Here is a 19705-nt window from a genome sequence, read left to right as displayed (position 1 = left end):
TCATTAATTGAATCTTCATTGCAATTTAATATGTAATCATATCACCTAACATATAAAAAGAAGGTTTAAAAGGCTACAGTGTAATACAAGTGGAGAAAATGTCATTTTCTCCTTTGGGGATCCTCAATATTTTTTGGTTTTCTCTGTATGTAGTACAGGTGACTTTTGCAAAGGGCTTTCAGCTGCCTGTATCCAGGGAATTTGTTCCATATTAACTTACATGCTAAGTAACATCTGCATGTCTTCCATGGCACTCCTGTGCAGTCTTGAGTGTAGTCTACAGCACTCATGTAGTGCTGGCCAGATCTCAGTGTCATGCTACTAGAACCAAAATCAAAAAGAGTCCAGTAGCACCTTTAAGACTAACCAATTTTATTGTAGCATAAGCTTTCGAGAATCACAGTTCTCTTCGTCAGATGCATGGAGGGCAAAAAGAAACTGGTCAGATATAGAGGAGGAGAGGGGAGGGTGGAGTAGTTGCAAACAGCTCCTTCTGATATGGAGATGCAAACAGCTCCTTCTGATATGGAGATCAGTTTGCTTCTGTTAAGGAAATCAGTTACCTCTGATAATGAGATAACCATTCATAGAATCGGCTAGCAGAGTCACCAGCACAGGTACCAGGCCCTGCAACAGACCCAGATGCCAGCTCTGCCCTTATATCTACCCAGGGAATACAATTACAGGACCCAATGGCATCAACTACACTGTCTCTGGCTCTTACAGCTGCTCATCCTCCAATGTGATATATGCCCTCATGTGCCAACAATGTCCATCTGCTCTGTACATTGGACAAACCAGCCAACTTCTACACAAAAGAATAAATGGACACAAATCTGACATTAGAAATGGCAACATCCAGAAACCAGTGGGAGAACACTTCAATCTACCAGGACATTCCATCAAAGACTTAAAGGTCACTGTAGTTCAACAGAAACCTTTCAAAAACAAAATCCAACGGGAAGCTGCTGAATTGGAATTCATATGTAAATTTGACTCTGTCAAGCTGGAACTGAATAGGGACTATGAATGGTTATCTCATTATCAGAGGTAACTGATTTCCTGAACAGAAGCAAACTGATCTCCATATCAGAAGGAGCTGTTTGCATCTACTCTGCCCTCCCCTCTCCTCCTCTATATCTGACCAGTTTCTTTTTGCCCTCCATGCATCTGACGAAGAGAACTGTGATTCTTGAAAGCTTATGCTACAATAAAATTGGTTAGTCTTAAAGGTGCTACTGGACTCTTTTTGATTTTGCTACTACAGACTAACACAGCTAACTCCTCTGGATACTAGAAGCAAGAACATTAATAGATGTTACAAGAAACACCAAATGGTCACCCTTTATGCTTTTTCACCTCTTGCTTGTAATATTTAGATAAATATGTATTATGTGTTTCCCTCACTTTGTGTATTGCTCTAGTGATGGTGGAAAGTGCAATTAAGTCATAGCTGATGTATAATGACCCCTGTTGGAGTTTTCTAGGCAAGAGACTAACAGAGGTGATTTGGCATTGCCTGCCTCTGTAACCCTGGTCTTCATTGGAGGTCTCCCATCCAATTACTAACCAAGGCTGTCCCTGCTTAGCTTCTGGGTTCTGAAGAAATCAGGCTTGCCTGGACATGGATTGCTCTGGCCCACTTCATAACATTGGCTGTTGGTTGCAGTGGCAACCTAATGCATAGAATCCCTCAACATAACCTTGTGATTGTGCATTTCTGTATTGTATATGACAATTGTTCCCAGTTATTTCTCTAAAGAGAAAGAGAAGAATAGCATGGATGCATTCATTCTGGGTGGGAAACATCAATGGACTTAGAAGGGCGAAATTCTGCATGGCACTGTAGGTCTGCAATACTTTCCATGGGCAGCAAAATCAGAGTGAAAGAGGATTGTTTTAAGCCACATTGCCTTCTAGAGGAGAGATTAGCATTCCTCTTGTATTTTGTCCTAGAGCATAATGCCAGCCTATACCTATCTGAGATGTAGAAAGGGTTTTTTCCATCCATAAATGAATACACTTTTAATTGATTTGAAAATATTTCTTCAACCAAATAATAAAAAACACATGTTAAAAATAAGCGTAAAACCAACACAATAATAGTGTAAATGAGTCACCTAAATTGGAAAGGGGCAGCACAGGAAGGAAAGAACCACAAAAGAAATCAAAGTTTTACAGGTTTGTGCATCTCAAACAAAATAAAAAATTAAGAATTTTAAAGGCATTCAGACGATTCATAAATGTATAGTGTTACAAGTTCCTGCATCATGAAACAGTGGATCTTGTTGCAGGTCTACATAAAATCTCGCTTCATTTTTTCTCTCCAAGTGCCAAACCTGTAAACCTCCTTAACAAACAAAAGAAAATTTCTTGCTTTACGTTTTTGTTTTTCTGCTGCACCCTTCAGGAGATTGATTTCACAGCTCCACTGAGCAAAATAAATTTTGTTGTTGTAACACTTACCCTTTCATTATACTTTTGTTAATTTTAAGTGACTACATGGGACCAGCAATTTGTAAGCAGTAAATGCTTTGCAGCAAGCTCTTTCCTAGATCTTTGTATCATTGACTATTTCTTCCATGCTATAAAATGTTAGACTCTTAATATACACTACTTGTTACTTATTATACACTGCTACTTTTACTGACATTTGACTTTTAACATCTGAGCAATGCCTAAAGTCTTTGCAAACTGCAGCTCTACAGTCATCCCAGAAGGATGTAGCATAACCTGGGCTGTGATATTTACAGATCAATAACTGGAGGAAGTTGGTGTTTCACCAGCAACTGCAAATGTCTAATGTCCAAACAGAAAATTTACAGCAGATAGTTTTAAATGTAGGGACTAGCATATGTGATTAGGATTAATGAATGTAATTCAGTACAGCCAGGCATTGGCTACAAATATATTTAATATAATGTGAGTGATTCAGTACAGCCAGGTATATATGGGCACAAATACAGTATCAACCAGGAACGGCAAGTCACTAAAAATGCATCAGAATATAATTCGATTCCAAATGGAATAGTTCTGTTCTAATTCGGCACTTTGAGAAAGAAACATTTACTATTAATGAAGCTGGAAGAGGAGAGTGCGCCCAAGTCATAGCTGACTTGTGGCAACCCCTGGTGGGGTTTCCTTGGCAAGAGACTATCAGAGGTGGTTTGCCATTGCCTGCCTCTGCAACTTGGTTAGTAATTGTTGGAGGTCTCCCACTCAATTACTAACCAAGGCCGATCTTGCTTAGCTTCCAGGATCTGATGAGATCAGGCTCATTTTTTAAAGTTGCAACGTTGAGGAAAAAATGTTGCAATGACTAACAGAAAACCTCTCCAGAGAGCCCTGAATCCCACTTAATATTTTAAAGTTTCCCTCCTGAATGCCTCAGCCAATCAACATAGATACATTTTGTTAAATCTGTAATTCAAATAACACTGCCCAGTCAATTGACAAACAAATACAGGATGAGGTAGAGGTTAATTACAACCCGCTCTATTGTCCAAAGCTACAATGTTGTAAAGCATGCAAAAAAGCCCCACACACTGACAAATCTGCTGTTGTCTTCTTCCTTCAGAAAGCCCACAGCAGAAATGCTGCATTTTTCTAAGTGCAGAAATAAAGACCAGACCTCACTTTGGTTTGACTCCCTCAAGTGCGGAATTGCAGAAGCCCAAAGCAGATCTGATCCTCACAGGCCGAATACCCAGAAAACCCGCTGTAAGCGAGCATGTGGAAAAGCCTCTAGTCTGGAGAGAAGCAACTCTGTAGCTCAGAGTCTAGTAACTTGAAATTAAATTGACCAAGGCTTTTTTAGCCACTGGAAGCCTTGGTCAATTTCAGCTTCAACATGCTGTGTGAGTGTACTTAATGTATTAGTTTCGAAGGAGCACAGCTAGAAGCCTGGGAACCTGAAATTAAATTGAGTAAGGCTCTGTTAGCCACAGAAGCACTCACTTTCAAGAAATACAATACCCCTACTCCAAAAAGGAAATGTTCTTGGCTGTGGATAATTCATTCTGAACCGAGAAGCGAACTGCTTGTGAGTAGATTTCCCATCCCACAATTTGGAACAAAATGGTTTTGGGGAGTGAACAGTTTGATGAAGCATTGTAGAATGAGTTTGCTTAAATTAGAATCCTGATATAGAAAGTGTGCCTGCCTTCCCTGTTAAAGTACCTATACAGAACACAGAGATACACCTCTTATCTGTGAGATGCAAATGTTTCTTGTATGCAAAAAACAAGACTCCAGGAGTGGAGATTACAGAAGTGGACTGGAATAGGGGATATCCTAGGAAATAAGAATATGAGATGTTATACACACTTTTTTGGCATACTCCACAATGTATGTAAACTTTTAATAAAAATAAACTGTTTGTTTGAACATTCAACAGTGCAGATCGCTGTTTCAAAACTATCAGGTGACTGAGCATATCTAATTAAAATCAACTGTGTTAAAGGCTAAAATAAATCAACTCTGGAAGATTCCCCAAGGTTACAGAAGCATCTGGTATCTAGCCTAGTGGCCCTCATCCATGGATTTAAGTATCCACAGGAGAGGAAGGCACTTGGCTATTAGTATTTATAATATAAATTATAAAATATAGTAAAGAGGGTGCCTTTTTATAGCTTGGAAGACCCCACCCATCTACCCAGTTAATTTTGACATCCAAATAGTGTTGAGAGTGTTAATAGTACTCAGCAACTTTGTTTGAGATGTTAAACAATAAAGAAGATGGGATTAAAATATTGTCGAAGGCTTTCATGGCCGGAGAATGCCAAGACCACGGCAATACAGCCCGGAAAACCCACAACAACCATCGGGATTAAAATAGTTGTATCTTTACTATTAAATATACCAGAGTCTCTGTCTGGAATTTCGGTGTTGCCTACTAGGAGTCTCTCTACACAAGACACCTGACACATGAAATACGCATGTCAGGAGATGCCATGGTAGCCAGAAAGGGTAGTTTAAAAAGACAGAGCCATCAGCAGTGCAAAGGCTTTGCTATCTATACACTAGATCTGTGTGATGGAGGTGAATTTAATGGACTAGAATATTGTATGTGTCTTTTCTATTTCTAAGTGTATGTATGTATTTTCAGGCGCCTTTCATAGTATTTTTACTGTGCAAAGCAGAGAATGAACACTGGAGCAAAACACTAAGGCAAAAGACATATGTATGTATGCCAGTGATTGTGAAATGCTTGCTACCGTAGTTTGAAGAATAGCAACCCACCATTGGGGTTGTATATTGGGGTGGCTTATAGATAATCAGACGCACCTGTAGTTCTATGCACTATGCCAGATTCATAGACTAATAAGAAAAATCTCCTTTTGAATTAACCATGCTAGAAGTAGCTGTAGAACAGAGCAGAGAGAAAGAAGCCAGCTGCGAGTGGGAGAACCAGAGAACGTAGCTTTAACCACATTCCAAAGGAGGGGAGATTGCTCCCCTCCCACAGTACCCAAAGGAACAATATCTGCCTGTAAAGTACAAGGTTGCTGAAGCGACATTTAGACGCCAAAAGGACAGGAAATAATATGACCTTTATGAAAGGGAAAGTGTGAGAAAGAAGGAAGATGTTCCCTGAACATCCTTGAAGTGTTGAGCAATGTTAATTAAGAAAGTATCCATATTATGATGAGGTTCAGAATTATTCTGCCAATGTGAGATCGTCAGACCATTGGGGTGGTCATTTGCTTGACCAATGTGGTCTCAAGGTTGTAATCAATGTAACTTATGCTAATTGACCTAAAGGTATAAATTCTTACGCTGTAGCATCATAGCTCTGAAGAACTGATCAGTTCAAGGAGCCTTTTTATCCTGGTAGCTGTATCATTCTTCCTTGCTTATAAGCACTAAAGGCCTTTGTTTATCTCTCTCCTCAGACTCCAGCGTGTTCTCCTATACTAATGAGCTAAAACAAGATAAGGTACAGAATTCTGTGCAACATGTGTGAAGGGGCTGTGAAATGCCAGAAGGGAAACTTAAGCCCATTATAATTCTCCAGATCCAAACCTGGCTCTGGAAGGCAGCTCCAGCCCATTTCCATTCCTTGCTGCCCTCTTGTTGTGATCCCACACAGCTTTACACTAGAGAGGTGAAACTGACAGAGCCTTCCTGGAGGAGAAGATGAAATTAACAAACCCTCTGAGGAGTGATCTCTGCCCTCTCTGTCTTTTAAAACTATGCTTCCCAGCTAACATTGCATCTACCTACACTTGATGAATATGCGACAATTCATCTTGTGTAGAGAGACTCTAGGTTGTAAGTAATCTACTAAGTTTTAAAAATGCTGACTTTTCCAATGAACTTGGAAGCCAAATGCATTATATGTGCTAGAGTATTACTTTCTATTCACAATAAATATTTTATTTAGGCTTTAAAATAGCTTAGTGTGTTTTCATTTCAGCAGGATATTTTTAGTAGCAGTTTAAACCCTGTCATAATTGTGTTAGCAGTAACTATGGTTGACAAGGCAAGGCAGTCATCTATTGTAAAAAAAATCAAGAAACTGACAAAATGTTTCATGAATGCAAACTTCTGACATTAGAAAATGCCTTAATAAAATAAAATAAAAGCTCATCGGAATGTGCTGGCTTCATGCAAAATGAGTCAGAATGTTAATTTCTGAGGAGAACAAACAGTATCTGTTCAGTTATGAGATTCCTGCATCAGTACCTGAGAATATATTAAATGTGTACATTTCTATGACTTTGTTATAAACTTTATGAGGTGCAGTGAATTCTGCATGGGTCAGTGCTATCCACTACCCTCACTATGATACATCTAACATCAGCCAGGAGTTCATTATATTATTAGTGTACAAATATAGTTATTTTCTTTTATAAATTTGAAAAAATACTCATATAGTATCCAAGCCCATTCAGGTACTTTCAGACACCCACCTTCCCTCTTCATTGATTCTGTGAGGGACACTATAAAGATATACAAACTTCACCCAGCACCAGAGAAAAAGAATGGAAGCAAAAACCCCACATTGTCCAGGGAACTCTGGGATGTTTCTCTCACAGCACAACATGAGATGATGAGGAGTAGAGGTGGGCACGATCGGAATCATGATGTGAAAAAAAACCCGATAATGGCGTTTGCACCATCATGACTCAGCTAATCGGTTACGTCCACGGTGACCGATCCAGTCTTCGGGGGGGGGGAGCTTGATCAGGGGGGCCATTGTGATCTAATCGGAGAGTCAGACACTCAGGCGCCAATAATCTATTCCCTTAGCAACGGAGCCAGGGGAATGCCTGAGCTGTGTTTGCCCTTCTTCTGTTCTGTCACCCTGGAAAACCAAATGGAAGCCCAGATTTCCTTGATTAGCAGGCTTCCATCCAACCACGGAGCAGCAACCCAGGGGAGGGAGGGGGAAGGGGGTGTTCTGAAGCCATGGGCACAAAGGTTTTTTGCTTTTTTAAAAAACGGGGCTTTGTAGGAGAAATGGGTGTTTTTCTGTCTGTCACTCTGTTTTTAACCTGCTTTTAAAACACTGTATTTTGTGGGGAAACCTCATTCATTGTTCTGTGTGTGTGTTTAAAATGAGCTTTTTGAAGACTGGCTGCTAGCTTTTAAAATCGGGTGGGGAGGAACGGAGGATTCTATCCCTGGTTTTTTTTAAAAGCTGGCAGAAACATGTTGACGGGGTGTCTCTCTCTATTTGGAGAGGCAGGGATAGATCCCCCCCTCTGCTCTAAGTGTGTATGTGTGTGTGAATCAGGACCAGATCGACGGGGAGGGCAGGGGAGTAGTCTGCCACCAGCACCGCCAAAGAGGGGGTGCCAGGCGCAGTTGCCAGCCCCAGGAGCGTGCCTGGGGAAAGTTGAATGGCGCGGGCGGCCTCCCAGCCACCCGCACTGCCTTTTGCCTTTCCCGCAGGACAAGGGGCAGCTGGCTTGCGGGAAAAGCAAAAGGCAGCACGGGTGGCTGGGAGGCTTCCTGCGCCGTTCGTCTTTCCCCAGGACAAGGGGTGCGCGGGCAAGCAAGCCGCCCCTTGTCCTGGGGAAAGGCAAAGGACAGCCCGGGTGGCTAGGAGGCCACCTGTGCCGTTTGTCTTTCCCCAGGACAAGGGGCACACGGGCAAGTCAGCTGCCCCTTGTCCTGGGGAAAGGCAAGAGGCAGCGCAGGTGGCTGGGAGGCTGCCCGCACCGTTTGCCTTTCCCCAGGACAAGGGGCGCGCGGGCAAGCCAGCCGCCCCTTGTCCTGGGGAAAGGCAAAAGGCAGCCCAGGTGGCTAGGAGGCCGCCTGCGCCGTTCGTCTTTCCCCAGGACAAGGGGCACACGGGAAAGCCAGCCGCCCCTTGTCCTGGGGAAAGGCAAAAGGCAGCGCGGGTGGCTGGGAGGCTGCCTGCGCCATTCGCCTTTCCCCAGGACAAGGGGCATGTGGGCAAGCCAGCCACCCCTTGTCTTGCGGGGCAGGTGAATGGTGCAGGCAGCCTCCGAGCCACTCGCGCTGCCACCAGCTCCGCAGCGCACCGGGACAGCTGGCTTGCTGCGTGGGGGGGGGGACTCAGGAGCACATGCGTGCATGAGCCTGACTACGGTTGCCCTGGGCACTGGCAACCATAGATCCGGCCCTGGTGTGAATGTCCCCTCCCTGAGGGGAGGTGGCTCATTGCGGGGTTAAAAAATCCCCCCTCCGCTCTAGGTGTGTGTGTGTGTGTGAACGTCCCCTCCCTCCCTGAGGGGAGGCGGCTCATCGCCACCTCCCCATGCCCGCCAGGCCTGGCAGCCGCTGCCACCAACCACCATTCCTATATCGCTGGAAACAGTGGGGCGCCTCCTGCTTTGGCCTCCCCAATTCCCGATTCCGGATCTGAAATGGGACTTGATCAGTTAGAATCGGTGACCTGGGTTCGGCGGCGGCCCGGATCCACGAACGGCTTGATCGGTATTTTTTTTGGATCGTGCCCACCTCTTATCAGGAGTTTTCAGCTTGCCGGGTAATCAAGCGGGATCATGATGGGGCTCAAATACTTCCCCCCTATCCCCCAATTATAACAAGGAAATAGCTTTAGTGAAATAATGAAGAGCATAAAATAGATTATAACAAGCCCCATTTTGAATCAAAAGATACTATTTAACTAATTGCTGTTGTCAGTTTGCTCAATAAAGGCCTATAAAGGTGCACAAGTAAGAGTAAGTAGTTCATTTAAACTTTTCCCATCAACCCTTGATGCACAACAGAATATCTTCCACAGAGGCATTCTGAGGCCATTCGGGGTCTCCTTTTTTTTCCCCCAATAGCCATTCCCCAAAGCTGCTGTGTGGCTCCCTCCCCCTTGCCTGTTCCCCCTACTGTTTTATCACTCCAAGTGCACAGAATACTCCACATGGAGCAGAAAAACAGGGGGCGGGACCTCCCTCCCTCTTGTGCTATTTCCCGTATGTTATTTGGGCATCTTTAGTGAATGATTTTGAAGTCACAGAGGGCTGTGTATTATAACTGTTATTGTTGTAATTAACAACATTATTTATAGCCCACCTTACTCACTACAACTCAAGGCAGATTTACACAGTGTAAGTCAACAATGGTTAGGTCGGCATTCAAATAGATAATACAACAGAGTGTGTGTGTGTGTGCGCGTGAGAACTGACTTATGGTGGTGACCCCAGCAAGGGGCTTACAAGGGAAATGAGAAGCAGAGGTGGTTTGCCATTTCCTTCCTCTGCAGAGTCTTCCTTGGTGGTCTCCCATCCAAGAACTGACCCTGCTTAGCTTCCGTTCCGAGATCTGATATCAGGCTATACCATGCTGGCTTCCCTCCGCACAATAGGGTACAGATTGCAGAAATTTGAAAATGAGCAGAAAATTGATACAGAGCTGATACAAAACATAAGCAATTTAACATGACATTAATTGATGGGGAAACTATTAAGTAGGAACATACTTATTGCAAGTGATAATACACAGTCCCCTATCCCTTTATGAAAGCATCTCTCTGAACTATTTCCATACAGCACAGCCTCTTGACTACCATTTGCTCATGTTCCCCTAACTGGTATCTGAACTTCTGCTGTCTAGGGATTTCAAAGAGAATGAGTTAAAAAACTTCTTTTTTTGCAATTTCTCCTTTTCTACTCCTCTGCCTCATTAGTTACAAACTCATTGGAGTTGAATATCCGCTGTTGTTTACATAAAATTGCTTGCATTGCCTGTCTTTTTCAGACTTATGAATGCCATCCTGATCAGTATCATATGAGCTGCAGTTTATAAATCAGTTGGCCTGATCACTGTGTAATTTGTGTACTGTTTATTTCTTACAGGTGAAATCTGTGCTTTTAAAATCCATGGACAGGAAATGCCCTTTGAAGCCATAGTGCTAAATAAGACGTCTGGAGAAGGTCGTCTTCGAGCACGAAGTCCAATTGACTGTGAACTACAAAAGGAGTACACATTCATCATCCAGGCATATGACTGTGGCGCAGGGCCTGGTGGAACAAACTGGAAGAAATCTCACAAGTGAGTGACGGCATGGACCATGTATTTACAATTCAGGCTAAACTGCTTCCTTTAATATTTCACTTGCCACTGCTAGTAGGAATCAATTGAAAACAAAATGCTTTATCACAGGAGTTGATTTCTCCAGCTGTTCTTTTCCCTTGCTGTTTTTATCACCTGAAATTGACCTCTTGAAGTAATATATTCAGCTGGAGCTTTAAAGAGTTTAATAAGACTTTGAATAAAATTCTTTTCTATTTATTCTATTTATATGGTTGATCTGATCCCCCCCCCCCATTTACTTTGGGCTGTGGAGAACAGGAATGATTTTCCTATTTTTTCTACAGATGAAGCTGACAGGTTGGGGTAGAGAGGAGGGGAATAATCTGAGATTGTGATCAATCCTTCCCTATTTTTCTGCATCTCAGCAAATCTGGGACACAGCAAAGTTTTTATCTGGCCCCCATTTTCAGCTACGTTTATTTACTTCATTTATATCTTGCCTTTCTCCACTATGGAGACCCAAATCCATTTACATAATTCTGCTATCCATTTTAACCTCACAACAACACAAGGTATCTTAGGCTGCGTGTGTGCGACTAGCCCAAGGACATCTATCAAGCTTTACGTGGTAGATTGGGAATTTGAATCGGAGTTTCCCAGATCCTAGTCTGAGATTCTAACCAGTATACTGCACTGGCTTTTATGGAGAGGCTGTTGTTGAATATTAGCAAGCAGTGGGGTCTGGGAGAGTCATCCAAGTCAAGTGGATGACTCAAAGGTCAAAATATCCATGGCATTAATTTCTTAAAACTATAGGCTCCACTTCTATCATTAATCCCCATAATGTTTTTTTTTTAAAAAAAATCAGAATTTTCTGCAAACCTGGACCTTTTTCAGGTTTGTAAAAAGATCTTGTCTGCTTATGACTCCATTCTCCAGATGTAAGTATCATCAGATCTGGCTATGTTGAGAATTAAATATATCGATTTGAACAAATTGAGAACAGCCCATCAGTTAATTGGCAGTCTAACCACCACTTGAGAACAGAATGTGAGCTGAACAGACTCAGGTGTTCAAGCATCTCTATTTCAAACAACTAGTTACAAAAATGTAATGATGTTTACCTTACTGGATAAAATTAGCTAAGATTTTCTGTCAGTTGTTTAATGTTACCAATATATTTGTTTTAAATGTTACGATCTTACCTATTATTAACTCTTAACTACTTTATTAAATCCAGCGGGATCATATTTTCAACTGGTAAATAATTCTGCAGCCTAGATAAGGAGTGTTCTTTTTGGGGAATATAATAAATGAGACTTAATAGAATGCCAAGTATAACTTGCATATCCAAGGAAATTTAGCTGACCAGTCTTGTTTCAAGATAACCCATAAATCATTGAGCCATTTTTATATATTCCAAATAGTTATGTTAATTGCCAACAAGAACACAAAAGCAATCCTGTATAACTGCAATCCAATGCAGTTTCTCCACTGATTTCAATAGGCTTAGATGGGAGTAATTCTATATAGGATTACATTGCACATGCTACTTAGAGGCATTGCCTTTTGGTTTGTTATAAGCTTAGTATATACTGCCATCACATAATGGAAGAATATTCCCCAATATTAAACTGTTGAGGAGAATGAAATAAATACATCAATTTGATGCAGCTGAAGGATTTTTTTTTCAGTGGGATGGATTCATGCTAAAATTTCTGCTAACAGAAAAGGAGATGTAATTGGTGCCAACTTCCCCTTTCTGCTACAGACCTCCAGTACCATTGGTGAGGTTCCCCCAGTTCCCCAAGTGCAGAATTTTGGGGAGATCAGTGGACTGTAGGGAGAAGTAGGAAGATTCTGTTCTGCTGCTTGAAGTTCCTTAAGCTCACAGAAAATTTAGCCTAGATCTGACCCAGTGTGTACAAATTAGTACCACTTTTTATTATATTAATTATATTCTGGACTTAGTATTCTCTGAGATCAACACACAAAGCTATGTTTGAATGAATGCAGTAGTTATTAAATTCTTTTTTTAGCTGTCAAAACCAATACTTTTCAAAAGTATGGAGGTTTATGAATCATTTTCAAAATGCCAAGAACCTAGCTACTAAAACTGATTTCAAAATGAAATTCATTCAACAAATACTTTATGAACAGATGAGCTTCAAAGTTGATCACAAACTTCCATTATTAGTGTGAAGTAGACTCGGTGGATATTGAGCAAGTCCGTTGTTTTAAATATTTAGGAACTGCCTTTCAGGCTTCTGGCTCTAGAAAAGCTCATGTGGACCATGTTACAACAAGCGCAGCTAAAAGTGCGCGAGCAATTGAGAAATTTTATTGGTCTTCTGGGGGCCGGAATGTTGCAGCAGCAGTCAAGATTTTCAAGGCTAAGTCTCTTGCCCAATTACTTTATGTGGCGCCCTTGAGCATAACAACACATCAGTCTTATTGGCAGTCACTGGAAAAAGTGCAATCCAAGTTTTTAAGGCACATTTTGCAGGTTCCCTTTTGTGTCTCTAATGCACATATTCGTTTGGAATCCGGTATGGTCACTGTAAAAGCACGCCTGTGGATTGCTACCATTGTCTATTGGTTTAAGCTAATAACTAATCCCTCCGGTTTAACTGGTTTAATAGCATGGGATTCTAAAGCACCACTTTGGATCAAAGAAACAGCGCAAATTGGGTTATTATGGCCTTTCCAAACAGTTTCTGATGAATATGGAACATGACATGGTCAAACCCTTTGTGAAACAAAGAATCTTGGATATTGAAAGGCAGAACGACTTGAGTCAAGTCAAAGGGTACTTCCCGGGAATAGATAGTCTAAACCAAGTGATAATGATGCCTTACTTACAAAACTTGGATAAAGCAGATTATAGAAGAGCAGTTACCCTCCTCAGAATGGACACGTTACCATCAGCGGTCATGGAGGGCAGATATGCAAAACAACCACTCGAGAAAAGAGTATGTATATGTGGGGCTGGAAAGATAGAAACTAGGGGACACGTACTCTTCGAGTGTGAGCTTTATCAAAATATTAGGGCAATCTTCATAACTCCAATTTGTAATCGGTTCCCAGGTAGAAATGACAGATTCTATCTAGATAAGCTTTTAGCCGATAAGGACCATGAAATTACATTAAAGGTGGCAAATTTTGCTGTGCAAGCCATACGGATTAGGAAGTATTTTACAGGGGGAAATATTTAAATATTTTATAATGTTAAGGATTTTAATATTTAATAATTTGGTCTTAGGCACTCAGGTTTTAAGGTTTTAAATATTTAAGACTCTGTACCCTGAAATTTTAGTGAATAGATTTGTAAATAATATGACTTACCATGACTGGGTTGTATGCTATTATTGTGTGGTCTATGACCGTAATAAAGATTGACTGACTTATTAGTGTGAAGTATTTTTATGAAATCAAGAGTTTACCACTATGGAAAGCACATACTTTGCTTTGAATAAAGCAAAAGCATTCAGCAATCCTTGATGGGAGGTATGGTGATAGACAAGAAATGCCAGTGAATATGCCAGATTGCTATCTAGTTAAATTTATTTATCTATAATATACTCCTGTTATCTGAAAAAAATGAAAATTAACTAAGTCTTTGGTGATTTATGAATTTCTTTGGCTAATTGTCAAACAACTAAACTGACATTGATTAACATTATTGAAAGTTATTTTCCTGCAATAAAGCTGGCCTAATAAAATATGTATCATTTTGTATTATCTTGTTTATTCTGTTAACTAGAATATAAACATTTTATTTATGGTATCAAATGTCAGAATTGGGAAGTTTGGAATTCTTAAATCTGTTACATACTGATCCTAACCTTTCTTCCTAATTGATTTTGGGCCTGTACCCACTGCCAGTCCCCCACCATCAAAACCACAGTATCTTGAACATTTATTTAGAAAAAGTTTATACTGCTCTCCAGGGAACCTGCCTAAGGTAGCTTATAGAATCATAGAATCATAGAGTTGGAAGGGTCCATACAAACCATCTAGTCCAACCCCCTGCCCAGTGCAAGATCAGCCTAAAGCATCTCTGACAAGTATTCATCCAGCCTCTTCTTGAAAACTGCCAGTGAGGGGGAGCTCACCACCTCCCTCGGCAGCTGATTCCACTTTTGAACTACTCTGACCATGAAAAAGTTTTTCCTAATATCCAGCCGGTACCTTTGTGCATGTAATTTAAGCCCATTCATTCAGGTCCTACCCTCTGCTGCCAACTGGAACAGCTCTTTGCCCTCCTCCAAATGACAGCCTTTCAAATATTTAAAGAGAGCAATCATGTCCCCCCCCAACCTCCTCTTCTCCAAACTAAACATTCCCAAGGCCCTCAGCCTTTCCTCGTAGGGCTCAGTCTCCAGACCCCTGATCATCCTCGTCGCTCTCCTCTGCACCCTCTCGATTTTATCCACATCCTTTTTGAAGTAAGGCCTCCAGAACTGCACACAATACTCCTTTATACGGCCTGACCAAGGCAGTATAAAGAGGGGCTATGACCTCCTGCGATTTTGACACTATGGCCCCTTTGATACAACCCAAGATTGAATTAGCCTTTTTTGCCACCACATCACACTTGTCAAGGACTTCCAGACCCCTGGGGCCCAGCCCAGCTCAGGGGAAGGGACACAGGCTGCCTGGAAGGTCCTGTTGCAAATAGCAAACCAAGTAAGCTGCCACCAGCTCCCCAGTCTATCCCTAGGCTAAGGAGTTAGGGAGCAAAGCTCCAGAGCCTATTAGGGAATTTAGCCAAAGCAAAGTCTACCTTGCAAGGATAAACTTACAGGCAGAGTTCACAGCAAAAGAATAGTTGTTTGGTAGGTGGATCTCAAGCACACATAGGGTGAGTTCAACAAAGGTTTTATAGCAGTGAGGCTTCCGAGTCTTAATAACCCACACAAGATAAAAATATAAAGGTTTATTAATTCCAGGTGCAGGGTTATCACACACGAGACAAAAGGTGAGTACAAACAAACAAAAACCTACAGCAGTAAGCTCTACATACCACAGTAAATTCTTAGGAGGCAAAGCAAGTTGGTTTCTCAGTTGTAGCAAGCAAAAGTCCCACAAAACAGCAAGGCAAAAGATGGAGCTTCAGTCCTTCTCAACAAATAGAGCCAGAAACAAAGCAAAAGAGCATACGCAGAGGTCTAAGGTAGACACTCAACATAAGCTTCTCCATGTTGGTTAACAGCCGGTTTATATTGGTTCAAGCTGGAACCAAAGTGAGGCAGGCCTAACCACACCCACTCCCAGCCTGACCACATCACCTGACAAGTGCGCAAAGGGACGTGTGGAAGATCTGCAGCTCTTGGCACACGACCCCAAACTACAGGTGTGAAGTTAATTACCAATTAGCTAGTAAGAACAGCTTATCTTGACTCAAGGACAGAGCATACATAACTTACTGCTAGCAAAAGTGAAAAGCCTCTCCAAAAGGGGGGAGGGAATTTCTCCAGCCAAGGAAGCCTCCAACCTAGCTCTCAAAAGGGCCCCCTACACTCTTAAACATTTTTTCTTTACAACACTGACTGCTCATATTTAGTTTACAGTCCACTCTTACCCCAAGATCCCTTTAACATTTGTGAGGCCCTGCCCCGCCGGCCGCGCCCTCCCCTCGTCCTGCTGTTCTCCGGGCTGCCACCAGGGGGAGGTTGAAGGTGCTCCCTCTGCCTCAGACTGGATAGGGGCAGTGGTTCAGACACCAGGGTCTGCCTCCTATCTGCTGCCTTGGAAGTCTCTCGCTCTCTCTCTGACCTGCCTTCCAGACAGCCTTCTCCTCCCCGGCGTCATCGGGAGCTTCCCTTTTATAATCCCTCCTGGCTCTGCCCCTGGCCCTCCACCAATCCCCTCCCCTGGATCAGCTGCCTCTTGATCTGGCACCTGGCTGCTCCCACCCGGTTGGGCCAAATGCCCCTCCATCTCCCCTTCAGCCCGTGCCTTCTCCCCAGAGCCTGCTTCTTCCCTCCCCCGTCCCCAGCCAATCCCCGGTGCCCCTTCAGACTGGGGAGCCCTCCCAGGAGCCATCCAGGCAACCCAGAGCTGGGACGGCTTGCTGGGCATCCCTCCCCTCACCTGCCCCACCTGGGCCCTCCCCCTGCCGGCGTTCGGCCACGCCCGTCCCGGGGATGCCGCCCGGGGCGACCGTGGTGGCGGCAATGCTGCGCATTCCCTCGCGCCGCTCCCAGCTCACCGCCCTGCTGTCGCTGGTGCGCCGGGCGGCCGGGCTGGCCCCGACCGCCCTGCCGCCGTGAGTCGCGGTGGCGGCGGCAGGCCCCGCTGCTCTGACGGCGGTGTTAGCGGCGGTGGTGGCGGGCCCCGCTGCTCCGGCGGCGGAGGCGGTGGCGAACTTGCCTGGCCCGGTGGCGGCGCGCCGGGGACGCCTCGGGCCGCAGTTGGCCTCGGGCCCGTCGCCACGGGCCTCCCGGTAAGTGGGGGGCTGGCGGGGGCAAGGAGGCCGGTGACGGGTCTCCGGGGGGTCCGTCGAAGTGGGGGGTAAGGCCCAGTCCGGGGCGGGAGAGGCCCGCCCCAGACACACACACCCCCTGGGGCCCGGCGCCTCCTGGTCCAGGTGGTGTTCCGGGATCCGCAACATGTAGTCTGCATTCACATGGATCCGGCCCGGCCGATGTCGCAGCTGGAAGCTGAAAGGGAGCAGAGAGAGGTACCACCTGAGAACCCGTGGGTTGTGGTCCTTCATGCGGGCCATCCACAGCAGGGGGCGTGGTCGGTGACCAAGGTAAAGGGGTTGTTGGCAAGTTAGAACTGGAGCACGCCTACCGCCCACTTTACCGCCAGGGCCTCTTTTTCTAATGTAGCGTACTTGACCTCAGTGGGTTGCAGCTTCCGACTGATGAATAACACGGGGTGCTCCTGGCCTTCGACCTCCTGGGAGAGGACCACCCCCAGCCCGACGTTGGAGGCGTCCATCTGGACGAGGAAGGGTCGCCCAAAGTCCGGGTTCCGCAGCACGGGGGCTCCCGACAGGGCTCCGCTCAGGGTTTCGAAGGCGCGGAGCCGGTCGGGGTTCCAGCTAATAGTAGCGGGCTGGTCCTTCCGTAAGCAGTTGGAGAGGGGGCTGGCTTGACTGGCGAAGTGGGGTATGAATTTACTGTAATAGCCCACCAGCCCGAAGAAGCGCCGCATCTGGCGCTTAGTTCGAGGGCGGGGGCTCTGCTCTAGCGTGGTGACCTTGTCGGGCATGGGGCGCAGGACCCCGCGACCCACCTGGAATCCGAGGTATGTGAGCTCTTGGAACCCAATCCGGCTTTTGCGTGGTTTGACTTGCAGGCCTGCCCCGGCCAATGCTGCCAGGACCGTGGTCCGGTGCTGCAGGTGTGACGGCCAGTCCGGGCTAAAGATGATGATATCATCTATATAGGCCCGGGAAAACCCTTGGCAGTGGACCAGCACATGATCCACGAGTCGTTGGAAGGTGGCTGCGGCCCCATGTAGCCCGAAGGGCATGACCTTGAACTGGAACAGGCCCTGGGGGGTCGCAAAGGCCGTCTTCTCCTGGTCCTCCGGCGCCATGGGTCTCTGCCAATACACCTTCATGAGGTCCAGGGCCGACAGATACCGGGTGGTTCCCAGTTGATCGATCAGTACGTCGGCCCAGGGCATGGGGTAGGCATCGAAGGTGGCGATGGTGTTGACTTGCCAGTAGTCTACACAGAAGCGGACGGAGCCATCCGGCTTCCCTACTACCACGATAGGGCTCCGCCACGCGCTGCGGGAGGGTTCTATCATGTCGAGGCAGAGCATGTCCTCTACCTCCCTGGCCACAACCTCCCACCGCTTTAAGGGCAGTGGCCTCCAGGGGGCCCTCGCTACGTGTCCGGGGGTGGGTATGTGGTGAGCCAGCACGGTGGTCCGGCCTGGTCGGCAGGAGAAAAGGCCAGGGTTCTGGTGGACCACCGCCCTCGCCTGCGCCAGTTGGTCGCCCTGGAGGCCCGGGTCTAGAACAGGGTCCTCTTCAGTGGGGCCACCCGGGGTCCAAGGCAACTCCCCCGCGGGGAGCTTGAGGGGGTCGGGAGACAGGTTGCATTGGAGCATCTCCACCTCATGCCAGGCCTTCAGATCATTGATGTTCAGCCTCTTCCGGTGCCGGGGGCTCGGCCCACACTGGACCTCGTACGACAGGGGTCCCCGCACCTTGGTGATGGGATAGGGTCCTCGCCACAGGTCCCCTGGGCCCGGCCCCATGACCCGGTGGTGGACCAGGACCTTCTCCCCCACCTGGAATGCTCGAGCCTTGGCCCCCCGATCGTAGTAGGCCTTCTGGGACTGCTGTGTCGCCCGTAGGTGTTCGCAAGCAGCGGCACGACAGGCCTCGAGACGGGCTTGGAGGTCCCGGACGTACTCAGGGGCAGGTCATCCCTCGGGGGTGGCCGCTGGGGCCCACTGCTCCTCCACCAGCCCCAGTATCCCGCGGGGCCGACGCCTGTACAAGAGCTCAAAGGGGGCGTATCCGGTGGAGGCCTGGGGTGTCTCGCGGATGGCGAAGAGTAGGGGATCTATGTACAAGTCCCACTGCTGGGGGCGGTCATGGGCCAGCTTGCGGATCATCGCCTTCAGGGTCTGGTTGAACCTCTCTACCAGTCCATCGGTCTGGGGGTGATAGACGCTGGTGCAGCGTCCGGCACAGGTGTCTGGTGAGTTGGGCCATGAAGGGCTTCCCGCAGTCCGACAGCAACTCCCGGGGCAACCCCACCTGGGCAAAGAAGCGTAGCAGCACCCGGGCGACCCCCGGGGCCTTCGTGTCCCGGAGGGGGATGGCTTCGGGGTACCAGGTTGCATAGTCCATCAAGACCAGGATATAACGGGCCCCTCATGGGGTCCGAGGCAGAGGTCCGACAAAGTCCATGGCAATCCGGGAGAAGGGCTCTTCGATGATGGGCAGCGGGGCCAGCAGGGCCTGGGCCGGGAGGCGGGTGGCCTGTTGCTGGCAAAGCTGGCAGGCCTGACAGTATCGCTTGACCTCTTTGGTTAGCCCGGGCCAGAAGAAGTGGGCTTCAATCCGGGCCGTAGTGCCTTGGGCGCCCTGATGGCCTCCCCAGGGATGATCATGGGCGGCCTTGAGGACTTCTGGGCGGTAGGCGGCCGGGACCAGCAGTTGGGCCACTTCCCCCTGTCCTCCCTTCACCAGGCGGTACCAGCGCCCCCCTTCACGGATGACCCGCGGTAGCCGCCCCTCCCGGCGGGGATCGAGGACCCGACC

At 46.2% G+C, this 19705-nt stretch overlaps 1 protein-coding gene across 1 annotated transcript in view; it reads left to right on the top strand.

Annotated features, from left to right (window-relative positions):
- The window catches only part of CLSTN2 (calsyntenin 2), a 406755-nt gene that overhangs the window by 246272 nt on the left and 140778 nt on the right, over positions 1-19705 (top strand). Inside the window, exon 4 of the mRNA XM_054983897.1 lies at positions 10287-10482. Within this exon, the coding sequence (XP_054839872.1) occupies positions 10287-10482 (196 nt within the window). The remainder of the gene's footprint in view (positions 1-10286; positions 10483-19705) is intronic.

The sequence above is a fragment of the Eublepharis macularius genome, chromosome 6, assembly GCF_028583425.1.
Source record: "Eublepharis macularius isolate TG4126 chromosome 6, MPM_Emac_v1.0, whole genome shotgun sequence".
In the NCBI taxonomy this organism is placed as follows: Eukaryota; Metazoa; Chordata; class Lepidosauria; order Squamata; family Eublepharidae; genus Eublepharis; species Eublepharis macularius.
Note: the sequence above shows the minus strand (reverse complement) of the source record. Positions and strands in the feature narration are given on the sequence as shown.